General features: G+C 42.9%; 1 protein-coding gene across 3 annotated transcripts; it reads right to left on the bottom strand.

The window, feature by feature from the left end:
* Positions 1–308: 308 nt before the first annotated feature.
* GRPEL2 (GrpE like 2, mitochondrial) lies at positions 309–12,668 on the bottom strand. Of its 3 annotated transcripts, XR_015241345.1 has the most exons (6): positions 12,531–12,668; positions 9,761–9,914; positions 8,670–8,751; positions 4,433–4,866; positions 945–1,262; positions 309–382 (listed from the first exon to the last, which is right to left on the bottom strand). XR_015241345.1 is itself a non-coding variant. In XM_025924833.2 (4 exons), exons 1-4 carry the CDS (start codon positions 12,605–12,607, stop codon positions 4,502–4,504), a joined length of 678 nt encoding a protein of 225 aa, XP_025780618.1. In that variant the 5' UTR covers positions 12,608–12,668; the 3' UTR covers positions 1,650–4,501. The 3 variants fall into 3 exon arrangements, 1 of the variants encoding a protein (XP_025780618.1); XR_015241344.1 differs by lacking the exon at positions 309–382 and having other exon boundaries at positions 418–1,262; XM_025924833.2 differs by lacking the exons at positions 309–382; positions 945–1,262 and having other exon boundaries at positions 1,650–4,866.
* Between the last annotated feature and the right edge of the window lie 1,492 nt (positions 12,669–14,160).

Here is a 14,160-nt window from a genome sequence, read left to right as displayed (position 1 = left end):
AGCCCCCCAGGTGCCCCCCCTGCCCAATGCCAAACTTTTTAAGTTCATTCCCAGTGACTCAAGATATTCCCTTAAATTTTTTGTTAGACAGCATTCATCACTTTGTGACAAAGTTCTCTTATGTGCTGACTTAATCTGATTCTTGTAGTTTTTGATAGGTATGAGAAGTGAGATGATTCATTTTCAGAAATACCAAATAAAAGCTGTGCTGTCTAGTTAACAATAGGTTTATAACCTATCGTAAATATGCATGACCCCCCCCCCCCCCCCGCCTCGCCCCCCAACCAACAAACCCTTAGACACTTCACTTCCTTGGCCAGGAATCACTTGATACTGAAAGTCTCGTGAGAAGACATGGTGAGAACAGTCAATTGCACACACACTGCGACGGTGGACAAAAGGAGAGAGGAGCTAAAATTCAACACTTAAAAAAAATTTTTTTTTTCTTAATGTTTACTTGTTTTTGAGAGACAGAGTAGGAGTGGAGGACGGGTAGAGAGCCAGAGACACAGAATCCGAAGCAGGCTCCAGGCTCCCAGCTGTCAGCACAGAGCCTGACATGGGGCTGGAACCCACAAGCCATGAGAACATGACCTGAGCTTAAGTGGGATCCCTAACCGAGCCACCCAGGTACCGTGAAAATTCAACTTCTTGCCTCGACTTTGCTTTTAATTTTAAGGTCTTTGTGAACTCTAGAAACTTTAGCTGTGTTTTCTCCTATTAGGAAGTTCTTTCCATCCTACAACAAACCCATTGATAATGGGTGAGCACACCGAAGTTGTGGGACAAGTTCAAAAGAGCTGTAAAAGCAAGGAGGAAGAATTCTGGTGGCCGAGGTGCAAAACTAGTGAGGCTGGAAGTGAAGCTGGGAGACTCTATCAATTACCTATTACTGCATAACAAACTGCCCCAAAACTTAGTGGCTAAAAGTAACAATCACTTACTTTGGCCATAAATCTGCATTTTGGGCAGGACTCCGATCAGCTCATCTCTGTTCCATGTGGTATCAGATGGAACTGCTCCACTAGGGGCTGGAGGATCCACTTTCAAAATGGCTCCCCAAGAAGCCTGGCAAGACGGTGTTGGCTATCAGCTGAAAGCTCAGCTAGGGCCCGTTCCACTTCACAAGCCCTTCAGTTTGCTCTTAAGTTGATGGCTGAGCTCTAAGAGTGAAGGGCCACTCAGTCAGGCCAGGTATGTGGAAACCAGTTGAGCAGATGTATGGACAAAGCCAGGTAGAGCTTGGCAAGAACTCGTGGAAGCTGAAAGTCAGAATGAGGCCACATGTTAGTAATCTGGTTGGGAGGATCAGAAGCCTAGCAAGTGAAGCGGCCGAAGCAGATAATACAATTAGAACCAAGAAACACGCATAAGAAAATAAGGCAATGACAGAGAGGAAGGCAGAAGCAGGAGTCCAGATCTAAGAAATACGGAGAAAACAGAATGAAGCAAGGGAAGGAAGCAGGAAAACAGGTAAGACTTCAACCCCAAGGCAGGGTGTGTGATGCCTGCACCTCACTGCATGCACATAGCTGGGCTGCTGTGAGATCTCAAGGAACCTCAACGGTGCATCACCAAGATGGGTCTACAATCAATGCGGTGGCCATAATGTCAACATTTACGCAGACAAACACACTAAACACATGATCTGCGGTTACATCAACTCAGGTTTTATTGAAGTTGCTTCTGAATATCCCTATTTAATTTGCTTTAGTGTTCAAGACCCTTTCTTCACTTATCAAATCCTTTGCCATGAAAGAGCACCAATTAATTTATCAGTATCAAACTGATTCCCTTATGGCCGAGAAGACAATCTGTACAAGATTTGTAGACTGTTAGACTGTACGTACTAAAACACCAAGATCCCCTCTTCAAGTGAGCCAAAGCTTCCTTACACAACTGCAGGCCTACAATGTCTTTTCGCTTTCCCGTCAAGATGAAAATAATAAGAGCACTGACACAATTTTCTTGCTCCTTCAGTCTGAAAGTGTGGATTTATGTTTAAAAAAAAAACAACAACAACAGAAAAAAATGAAGCTGGCAGGACAACAAGTCACTGTGATTGATTAAACTACAATTTTTTATAGAAAAGCATCACTTAACCAGCCTTCCCTTTTCCTTAGACCTTAGGGCAGCTATAAAAACAGAGGCAAAACCACATATATAATAAAAAGTAATAAAAATAAATATTTGAGGGCCTACTGTAGTAGACAGTTTACACATTTCATCCAATCCTCACAGTACTGCGAGAGAATTGTAATCATTGTACAAACGAGGAAGCAGGCTCTGGAGGGTGAGATGACTGGGGCCCAAGGTGACAGACTGGGCTGGGATTTACATTCAAGCCAATGCCTACAGAGCCCCTGCTCTCTTATGCTGCTCTGGCTCCCAAAAGCCCAACTTTTTGAGATTCTTACTGTTATAGCCCCATCTTCTAAATTTACACTTTTAAGTCTGCGTAACTACTGAATAACAAAAAAAATCTAAAATTCTCCTCAATCTACTTGCTAAAACGGGAGGTTGCAAGGAATATTAGAAAACTCTTGAAGTACTTGGAACATGCCATACCTAAATTTATGGTGGTTCTAAATCACTGATTAATGACAGCTCGTAACTCATGGAAGCCTAGGTAATTGTCATCGGCTCCTTTTCTTGTCACCATCGGTCAATCTCAAAGGAATGAAGGCAAAAAAAATCCAGTTCTTATTGTGAACTCTGATGCTCATTAAGTTTATAGTACGTACTTAGTGGAAAGCAGAAAGCGGTTCTGGTTTTAAAAATCTTACACCAGTCTTTTGTTTGCTTCTTAAAAGCATGTACTTGCTTTTTATTTATTTTTTTTTAAGTGTCTAATTCTGGTGGAGATGGCAGGGCCCATTGGGGGATGGTTTTATGGATATGTGCGGAGTGTGCTAGAACCATCTATGTGATGTCTAAGAGGATAACTTTTACCACTCCACGGAATGGGGTCATAAAGTTCTAGAAATGGATTTACTTTATGGGTAACCGACGTAAAAACCTGAACCCATGCAATCTGGACCTCCAACGACATTTGTTTGCTGGGGACACACTTGCACGTTCATTACAGAACTGTTGAAGCTTAAATGATTAAAGTTAGTATCTAGTTATTCCTTATTCAAGTCCTCACAGAAATTCAGTTTACTGGTTTTAGACATTTTTGAGTCCAGTTCTTAAAAGATGTCTTCATTCTTAAGAAGCTGAAAGGGTGAGATGAGATCATCATTAAGGCCTCTTCGAACATTACAAATCCATAACTGACCTCCTTTCTAAAGTCTGATTCATAGGTCATTCATTCACTTATTTACTGACCAAATCTGTTACAGAGCACCAGGTATAAGTAAGACTAGAAAAAACAAACAAACAAAACCACACAGTCTCACTAACTCCAGCTAGATATTAATACATGTGACATAAGACAAACAAAAACTAGAAAACAAAGTTTATCAGTGTGAGAGAGGTAGTGATTTGTGAGTACCCAAAAAAAAAAAAAAAAAAAAAAAAAAAAAATCAGCATAACTAAATGAAATGAGAAATTGTAGGAACCTATTTTTGTCCTGACCACCTCCCTGCATAATCTAATAAAGGATGATAAAGCAAATTTGACGAAGTGGAAGATTTAAGGGCTAGTGGAGAGAAAAGCTGTAGGTAAATTACTTATACAGACCAACTTGGATCATTGGCTATGGGTGCTGCTTCAGTTACCCTGAAATGATTATATACCCAGGGAGGCTGAAAATTTGAAGGTAACTCAGCAAAGACAGCACAACGTTTCTTGGTCATACTTGCTTGAAAGGGACCTCGTATCTTGAATTTCTTGATACTCCTTGCCTTCCAAGTCTTGCCTTGGCCTTAATTAGCCCTTATAAACGGGAACTGGAAAGGGACAATGAGTGTGAATACGGCCCACCTGGTGGGGACTACAAGGACAAAAGGTGGCTAAAAGAAAAATAACAAGGGGAAGTCCTAAAAAAAAAAAAATCTATGTGTATAAAAATCAACCCAAACGATCTAAATTCATGTAACTCTATACAGCTTTAGCATCTAAGTACCCAGACGTTGAATCAATCCCTACCATCTCCTCTTCCCACGAAATAACAGATCCTATATAATTCCTGTTACAGAGACCATTAGAAAGAAACATTTAGCTGAAAATACATAAACATATCCTCGTTTCCATCTTTTAAAAAGATTTTCAATTGATAGTCATCAGAGTACCAATTTTAAAATAATTTTCTTAAACAGATTTGGACAAAGGCCACAGGATCACTTGTCACATTGTTCAAATGCCCAATGGCAAGACTTGTGATGAGACCACATAGGTCACATTAAATCCGTAGAGTATTTTAGAAATAAAGCCAATATGACTAAATCCAAAACAGATCACATGAAGTACCTCATGTACAATACAAACCTAGTTTAATAAATAAAGGAAACACAGGTGACTGTACTCTGGGAGAACATCCAGTTCCTCACGGTCCTTTCATAGTCTTCTCTGAGACTCCACGGCCACTTCCACCTGGGCAAGTCTAATGGTGCGGCCATGAAGCTTGTAGCCATCTTGCCTTACTAATGCCACGGTGCCGGGCTGTACCCCAACGCCAGCGGGCACGTGACAGATGAGTTCATGCTCATGAGGGTCATATTTGTCACCGATGGGTGTCATCTTCTCTAGGCCATGTTTGGCAAACACACTTTTCAGCTTTGCTTCTAAAAGTGATAACCCTCGGAAGATCTTCTCCAGAGTGAGCTTCTGGTCCCCAGGCTCTGTTTCTTCAGAAATGTACTCTGTAGTCTTCTCCAAAATGTCTGCCACCTCTACCAAGTCCTTACAGAAACTCTGAATTCCTAGAGAAACCACACACTGTTATTGTTTGTGAGGAAATCACTTTGCTTTTGGGGGTGGGGTATGGGGAAGGCCCACATAAGGGCTAGCCTACTGGGCACCCCAGAAGTAGGAAGATTGCCACACAGGACTCAGGGATCAACAATTACCACCTGAACCCAACTGACAAACCAGTTTTTCTCTGGGAAGGCATATGACCGGGAAGCCTACCAGGAAATGGGGAAGATGGTTAGAATCTAAGACCTAGGTAAGACTACACACGGGAAGATCAGAAACCTGTCTTTTAAAAACCTGGTCAATGCTTCTTGTATTTTTGTTGCTATTCACCTTTAATATTGAGTTATGTACATTTTGAAAATTCTCACGTCTCAATTTTGCTGAGGCATGCACTCTCAATAGGGATAAGACATGAGTATGCCATGGGGCAGGGGGCAATAATACAAAAATTATTTGGTAAGACCATGCTAAGGGAGATTCAAGAATGGTTGCTGAGAATCGGCTAAAGAGGAGCAGGAAAGTAAGATACTCCGTAGGTGAGGTGAGTCTTCAACTGCCTGCTGCGAAGTTACGTACACTTGCTGGAGATGGGCCATGAAACTTGCTTAACCTTTTCAGTCACAAAAACTGTTCTGAAACTAAATTCAGTTGTTGAGAAATCTCATTACTCCCAATGCCGCATCTTGATTTTTCTTACAGAAATGATAAGGAATGTCATCATTACAGGTATCTATCATAACAGCAAAGCAATGGTAAGGGTGAAAGACTCCGTTCTGGTTTTAATCCAGGGGCAGTTTTAAGGCCATGTGTCGTAACAGATAGCCAGTTTAACCGTACTCAGAGATAAAAAGGAAGCTCAGCCACAGGGAAGCAATAAAAGAGATGACAGAGAAGAGATTCCCCAGACTTACTGCCTAGATTCTAGAAGAATAACTGACAGAGGTAAGGATTCTATCTTTAACTTCTGGGTGACAGAGATTCACTATAGTATCTTGAGCAAAACAAGTATAAAATGATTCAAATTAGTCTAATAATAACATACAAAATGGATCTGGGGTGCTGGGGGCATGACAGATGGGCAGGAAGAGAAGATACAAGAAATAGGAGAGCCACGTGAAGGAATCAGCTGGTGTGACCCGGTCTGGAGTAGGAGGAGGTGAAGGAGAGGAAAAGGGTAAAACCAGGAGGCATTTCCAGGGTACCAGACTCGGTGTGATCAGAGTACCACAAGATACTTCCCTCACCTCCATCAGGGATGGCAGCCGTAAATATTAATGGCTATTAATGAAATCAGTTGAAAAGGTAGAAGAGATTAGCCGAAGGCCTGAAAAGTATGCCGATTAGATCAGAACACCAATGAGAAAAGAATGTCTCATAAACATCAACCAGGGGTATCCAAAGCATGCCCTGACTATTAAAAGAAGACATACACTCTAATAGAATTTTGAAAGCTCTAAGCTTCTGGGCTGACTGTACATTGACATGGTACAAAGAACCCCGGCTTCTGTTCAATCAAGTTGTAAGCATTTGGGAAAATAGAAGCCCAGGTTCTCTTGTTTATATAGTGTGGGGTCCACACTCCGATTCTATTCTCATTATTGTTACTTCAAAAGGAAGTTGGTGTCTACATCATTTCTTGCGGGTGGGGGAGAATCTTTATGATCTGTTAAGAGAAGGTGAGTTATTGAGGCAAAGCAATCCCTGGAAGGAGTCATCATGCTGTGTTCCATACTAAAAGCTTTCTACTGTGTTTCTACCTCCAGACTTCCTGAGCAATCTTCAATTTTTCTAATATTCCTGGCCCCTAGGAGGAAATGATCCAGGCAAATGACTTATGTGGCAGGCATATTGCTAGACACATTTTGCGCCATAAATTAATAGATTACCAAACTATTTTATGGTTTAGCTAAATATTTGCTTGTTCCTAGGAACCTTATCAAGTCTTGAGGAAACTGATGGAAGTCCGTTCCAAACTCATCACAGCCTGACTTCTGATAAGACAACTTACCCTGCACCCCTCAAGCAGGCTAGAAGTCTTCCCCAGGTACCACAGTTGGTTTATTTGCTACAGAAATTCCTTGTAGCTCAAAGTCAGCAAACTTTTCCTATTAAGGGCCATATATAAATATTTTAGGCTTTGTGGGACAAGACGGAAAAAACCCAAGGATCTTATGTAGGTGATCATTTAACAAGAGACAATAAATTCCCCCAATTTTTAACAATGAAATTCAGAACTATATTTATTGACTAACAGGTCGCAGGCTTGGCCTGTAGGCTGTAGTTTGCTAAGCCCTGCCCTGACAGTTGGAAGTAAGACACTAAAACGTGGATGAAATTATCAGTGATACAATCTGGGGGTCAGTCCTTAGCTAATACTCAAAGCCTTGAAACGTGATGTCCATAGCACTGAATGAGAAGCAGAAGGCTATGCCAAAGCACTAGGGTTTGAATAGGGGAATGAATGGACAGGACAGGAATGAAGCGAATCCTATGCACAAACAGCAGATAAATGAAGAGAACAGGAGGTAATGTGATACAGGGGAATGAATAATAGACTGGCGGTCAGGAGACAATGGACTCATGCCTCTATCTGTCACCAATTAATTTTTTTCAGCTCACCTATAAGAGAAGATTGTACTAGAAAGGACCCAAGGGCCCCTCAAGCACCTTCATTCTATGTGCAGTGAAAGTACAATGGTCTGTATGAAATTGTGAGCATCTCAAGTAATCACAGATTTGCCCTCTACTAACACTTTCATGAACATATCTGGAACAAGATGTTGTGTGTTCAGAGAAATACTTCTGAAAGACTTTATTTTTTATATTTTTTAAATGTGCAGCCTTCATATGGATATATTTTTAAGATTTTATTTTTAAATAATCTCTGTACCCAATGTGGGGCTCGAGCTTACAACCCCAAAATTAAAAGCTGCATGCTACACTGACTGAGCCAGCCAGGTGCCTCTGACTTAAGAAAAAAAAAATTTTTTTAATGTTTGTTTATTTTTGAGAGACAGACAGAGGAGTGGGGGAGGGGCAGAGACAGAAGGAGACACAGAATCCAAAGCAGGCTCCAGGCTCTGAGCTGTCAGCACAGAGCCCGATGTGAGGCTCGAACCCACAAACAGTGAGATCATGACCTGAGATCATGACCTGAGCTGAAGTCAGATGCTTTACTGACTGAGCCACCCAGGAGCCCCAAGAAAGACTTTAAATTGGACCAAAAAACCTTTTTCAGTCATCAATGAAAAAACAGATGTAATCTAGCATAACTTCCAGGGTTAATCTGCTTCCATACGTCTTTGAGCTATTTTATAACTTAGTAAGTTGTAAATACTAATGGTAAGGCAAATGGTTATTGCCCATAGTAGTGAAAATTGGTGGAGATACAGTTGATTACTGCTCTATGGATCTAGAGTAATTTTGCTTCTACCAAGAAAATTTTAATATGCCTGATTACTCATGCATCTTGCTCTCTGGATTCTCCTCTGAACATCTTAATGATTCACTTCATTAACGAGTCAAACAGAATTGAATGTAGAAGGCCCAGGATGTTACGCGTACGTGCTTGAAAAATAAAATAACAAAGGTTTTGGTTAAAACGAAAGCAAGCATTATTGTAGCAAATGGTTCACATGGCAACATTCCCAATAAACATTTCAGAAAGCATATGGCAAGGGTACAAGAGCAGGGTAGGGACTGGTTTAGGATGCAGCTGTGTTGTTTACTATGTTCAGTTTGCAAAACTGCTAGTAAGCATCCTTAAACTAAAAGGCATTTGAATTTTTATCGTGAATAAATCTCTCACCAAATATCTTGGCATCTTCTACACATCTCTGGGTTCGCCGCCTTATGTTTTCACCATCAGCTACAGCTCTCTGGTATCTCATCTGAACACCAAAAGCAAAGTGAAAATGATCAGAAAACATGCTTGCTGGTGGAAAAGAGTGTTTTTGCTACCTTTACAACCTTCACCCTTGTGACTGATTTTTATTAAAAAAAATGAGGAACTGTAGGAATCTTAGATCAACTACTCCAAATCCCCAGCCAAGGCAGGAAGCTACTCTCTTGTGTTTGTGTTTATTTCTTTATTTTGAGAGAGAGAGACAGAGAGACAGAATCCTAAGCAGGCTCCGTGCTATCAGTGTAGAGCCTGACTCGGGGCTCAATCCCACGAACCGTGAGATCATGACCCGAGCCAAAATAAGTCAGACACGCAACCAACTGAGGCAACCAGGCGCCCCAGGAACCTACTCTTTATAGCAGCCTTGACAGACTGTCATTTAGCCTCCTACTCTGAACACTTGCTTTTCAAGCTCATTATCTTGAGAGAAAGCTTCCCTTTTCACACTCAGCCGATACGGCCACCCTCTTTCATTCACTGAACTGAACTCTAGGACAACAGTATGGTATGTTTAGCTCCTTTAATCTCTTCCTCTTTCATTCTTACAATCTTTGATTCCTTTAATTGCTCTCCTAAGACATGCTTTCCTACATCCTCACTATTCTGGGTGGTCTTGCTTTGGAACTACTCTGATTATCACCCTCAAAGTGTGTTTGTCAACCCAGTACCGGGTGAGTATACCGGATGCAGTCTGATCGGCAGAGTAAAATGATAAGCGACGTCATTCATTCAACAAGTATCTATTGAGTTTTACTACACGCCAGGCACTGTACCTCCTCTGAAGCTACCACAACATTAGGTATCTAAGTACTGTGACACAACAGGTTTTTAAATGACTATAGACTATGTTGCCTAACACACCTAGCAAGAGGGTGGAGGTGGGGTGAGAGGTAAAGAGCCAATCAGAGGAAATTTAATTGAAAAAACTGACATGAAAACTTTATGCAGATATTAAACCAGAGAGAGGATGTGAAGAACAGATAAAATCTACTCACTGTTAAGTCCTGGACTTCTTTCTCCAGTTTCACAGCTTTAAGCTTTAAGGCTCGTTCTGCAAGAGAGGGCCCAAGGTCATCGGGAGGGTCCTCAGAACTGCAGTCCTCTCCAGCAGTTCTCTGGGTGGCGGTGCTGAAAGGATGCAGCCATCCCCTAAAGGGGGAGGGAGGTGGCACATGATGAAAAAATGCTATCACAAAAAGCCAAAGTGCCCTCAGTCCCTCTGTGATCGCTTATAAAGGGCTAACTAAGGGGCGCCTGGGTGGCTCAGTTGGTTGAGCATCTGACTTTGGCTCAGGTCATGATCTCATGGTTTGTGGGTTCGAGCCCTGCATCGGGCTCTGTGCTGACAGCTTGGAGCCTGGAGCCTGCTTTGGATTCTGTGTCTCCCTCTCTCTCTGCCTCTCTGCCCCTTCCCCCCACCCCCCCAACTCGGTCTCTCTCTCAAAAATAAAGAAACATTAAAATAAATAAATAAAGGGCTTACTAAGTCGGGTTTTATTTTCCTCTCACAGAGTGTGAGAGAAATAGTATTATCACCTCAACTGTATAAATAAGAAAACTGAGGCTCAGAGAGGCTTATGACTTGCTTAAGATCACACAGCTAGTATTCAGCTGAACCACGGTACTGAACACAAGGCAGCAGAAATAGCCAGAAGTGGGGACACAAAACTCAGCAAGAGGAAACCAAGTTCTATGCCCAGAACCAGCAGGGCAGTATCAGAAGCAGGAATTCAAAACACAAAGCCATACATTTCTGATTCAATCCTTCATTTCACAAATGGGGAAAATTAAGCCTAGTAAAGGGACTGTGTCAAACTGGAGTTAGGCCTAGAATTCTAAAGCTTTCTTGACCACAAGTGCTTAAGTAGGGCTTTTATGGAAGAAAACCTGTGTTAGGGGAAATTCTGAGTTGGGAACCCACTTCTCTGTAAAATCACGTCAATTAAATACTTATAAAACACTATACATTCCAGCGGGTGCACTAAAAACAGGTGAATAAAACAGATCTTTGTATTCAATCATGTTTGTAATCTGGAATGTGGTACAGCTCAAATGTCTGACATACAGTTGTTTACAAAGAAAGACATTTAGAGCAGGGGCTACTTTATAAATCTTGGATTGTAGCAGTTCTGACTCCTCCTTCAAGGAAGTTTCCATTACACCTCCTGGATGCTCATAATTTGACTTGAAGTAAAATCATCAATAAAAACCAACCCATGAGCACAGAGGTCTTTAAAACAAACAGTTTACATATATAAACTGGCATATAATGAAGGGCAGTCACTGGGGTGACATCCACGCAAAGATTTAAAGGGGGAAAAGGAGTCTGCGTCAAGAAAGGGAGAGGGAACATTCAGTATAAAGCTATGGGCAAGATGACTTCTATGTTCCAGACTTTTCCTTCCAGGCCAGGACTGAGCTCTGCTATTACAATCTGGTGTCAGATTATATATGGTTTCTCCATTTTTGGTTCAGAAAATATGATCACCATAGATCTGGGGCAAATCACACAGGGTGAAATACCTCCTTTCTCCTAACCCCCTAACAAACCTACATTTATCCAATTGAAATTAGGTCAAAATACTCCCAGGGCCAGTTTAAAGAGAAAATGGCCAAAAAAAAAAAAAAAAAAAAAAAAAAAAAAGAGAGAGAGAGAGAGAGAGAGAGAGAGAGAGAGAGAATATATGGCCAAAGCCCAAGTCTGAAGAGGAGAGTTGAGGCTGATCCCCTCAATTCCTCCTGCTTCAGAAATGGAGGGGAAATTTTATCAGAAGGAAACTTTCTTCTTCTGGTCAGTACCTACATCACAAACTACCAAAAAGACTTAAAAAAAAAAAAAAAAAAAAAGCCGGAAACCTTGAATTCAACCTCACACCCGGGTGCTAGGGCAGGGTGCTAGCTAGGTCAGGTGTGTTAAGATAAAAAGGTGACAAATAGTTATGTGAAATTCCCGGAGACGCCGCGGCTTAATTTACACTTCAGGAAGTCCAACCTTACCCATCCCCCAACTCACTCTTTTTTATTCTTTCTCAGGAAGAAACAGTTAAACACGGAATCGTTCCTGAGAATTAACGCTGCTCACTAATTAAAAGAGCAGATTCTAGAGCCCTGAATCTGGGGCTGGGTTCCACAATTACGGAGTGTTTGAGTTTGGATAAGTTACTCAACTTTTCTAAACCTCAGTTTTCTCGATTGAACGGGAGAATAAAAAGAACTACCCATAGAGTTCTACAATCAGCATGACAAGTGATCGATAAAAGGTGCCGCAGCCGATGGTGAAAAGCAGCAGCAAATGCAACTTCATAGACTCTGGGGAGCAGGTGGAAGGGCCGTTTGGAGAGGCCAAGTCCAACGCCCTCCTTTTACCGACAGGTAAAGTGTAGCCGGGATAATAGGGAAGGGACTGGCCCAGAGGCACACAGGGAGTCAACGGGGAGAATTCCAATTTAACAGCGGACACTCTAGCTGGGGAGGTTGGGAGTAAAGGCCGGGAAAGGTACATCCCCAATTCAATCGACGCTTGGGGCTGAAGAGTTCCCACCTCCGAGGAACGTGACCTCCGCTCTTCCCACCTTCTTTGGCCTGGCAAGAAGGCGCGACTGTGTGCCTCAGTTTCCTTCTCTGTAGAATGGGGCCGTGAGCGCCCGATCGGAGCAGCCGAGAAGCTTGGTGGATCAGCTCGCGCCCTTCCAGCCCACAACCGTCCTTCCAGCTCGCTCGTCTCGCACTACCCTCAACCCTCCACTCGCGGCCTGCTTCGCTTACCTGCCTTCGGACGCGGCACTCGGGGCCAGGAGGCGCTGCACCAGCCGCCGGACCGCCCACACTGACCGCGCGGCCATATTCCCGAACCCGGCTGACGGAGGCAGCGCAAGCGCACTTGCTCCAAATGACGAGATGCGCTAGATGCCACTCTTCCCGGCAGCCTTCGCGGGCTCTCCCGGCCCAGGGTCCGGGTCGCGAACGCCACACTTCCGGCTGTCTTTGCGCGCCGTGCTCGTGTCCATCCGGTGTCCCGGACAGAAGGCGACACTTCCGGTCCCCCGCGCGTGGGGCGCGTAGGGTGGGTTCCTGTTGTAGGACTCAAGCTCCGTGTTCGTCGAGAAATCCGCCGGGAACACGGGGGATCTCAGCTGTACCCTCAAGGGGCTTACGTAAAGTTGTAAACAATAAACGAAGGCAAACGCATTAAGTCAAAATATGACCGGTGTTTAAAGGTGAGGGGCGTGGTGTCACGGAAGCCTGGAACATGATGTGGCCGAGTGTGGGCAGTTGCCCCCAGAGGGAAAAATAGTTGAATTGAAAACTGAAGGATGCGTAGATGCAAAGAGGAGGAAGGTGGTTCAGGTAGAGGTAAACAGCTTTTGCAAAGACCCAGTCAATAGGGAGAGTACATTGCGAGTAACGCGCTGAAATATTGGAGGGAAGAGGGGCAACACAACACAATTAGCGGAACAGATCACGCGAGGGATTTAAAAAATTGGAGCCCGACTCCCGCATCACTCTTACTGCTTTCTCCCCTTCCAATTCCCTTGTTTTCTGACTTTATTATGTTTTAAAAATGCGTTTTCTCATTTCCCTTCGCTAGAATGTGAGCTCCGTTAGGGCAGAGATTATCTTGTCTATTTCCAATGAACGGTGGAACAGTGTCCTGGTGTAGTTCAAAATTTTTTTTGTTGAATGTGAACTTGAGTCTTACTCTGATTGCAGTGGGAACATGTTACAAAACCTTTACGTGTGTAACGGGTGGCCTTGACTCCCGTATGACAGATGGCTGGATCTAAGCAGAGAAGTAGGGAGACAAGCTGTTGGACTAGTCCATTCAAGGGAGGGCTGTATTTTGTCCTGGGGACTCCTTAATAGACCTTTGTAACCACCCTATCTGAAGTAGCTACTCTTTTAGGTGTGTTGGGCATGTTTTTGTTTCCATATTAGTATTTCATTGGTTTTCTTTCTGTTCTCCCAACTAGCGTTTGAGCTTCATGAGGGTCCACAGCTGTGATTTCTGACATCTGTCTAGTACAGTAGGTGTACATGGTAGGTTCATACCAGATGTTTGTTGAATGAATGAATTGTTGGTGTCAGTGGAGATAGGAAGAAGTGGAAGAATTTGAGAGAGATTTAATATGGAAAACTGACAAGATAGACTGGTGATTGGGGTTGAGGGCACTTGGAGTTGCTAGACTAGTTACTGCACAGTCCCCAAGGTAAAAACAACAACAACATTATTTAAGGAATGGGAGGTGTGTCCTCATTATTCTAAATCTTCACCATAACATGGTTTACTTGTACTGCAGCTATTTGGGTCAGATTTTCTCTCTCCTGGTCTGCAAGTTCCTTGAGGACAGAGCTGGAGACTTTTGCATCTTTATATTCTATCCAAGGCCCAACTCAA

The sequence above is a fragment of the Puma concolor genome, chromosome A1 (assembly GCF_028749965.1).
Source record: "Puma concolor isolate L17-30 chromosome A1, mPumCon1.1.hap2, whole genome shotgun sequence".
Taxonomy (NCBI): Eukaryota; Metazoa; Chordata; class Mammalia; order Carnivora; family Felidae; genus Puma; species Puma concolor.
The sequence above is the reverse complement of the archived record's forward strand: the minus strand, read 5'-3'. Positions and strand labels throughout refer to the sequence as shown.

Bases quoted from the DNA above. Each gene is read 5' to 3' on its own strand.
- GRPEL2 (XM_025924833.2), bottom strand. From the start codon at position 12,607: ATGGCCGCGCGGTCAGTGTGGGCGGTCCGGCGGCTGGTGCAGCGCCTC. The intron at 9,915-12,530 runs GTAAGCGAAGCA...CTCCCCCTTTAG, and splicing joins AGTGCCGCGTCCGAAGGCAG to GGGATGGCTGCATCCTTTCA. The intron at 4,867-8,669 runs GTGAGAGATTTA...TGGTTTCTCTAG, and splicing joins AGAAGATGCCAAGATATTTG to GAATTCAGAGTTTCTGTAAG.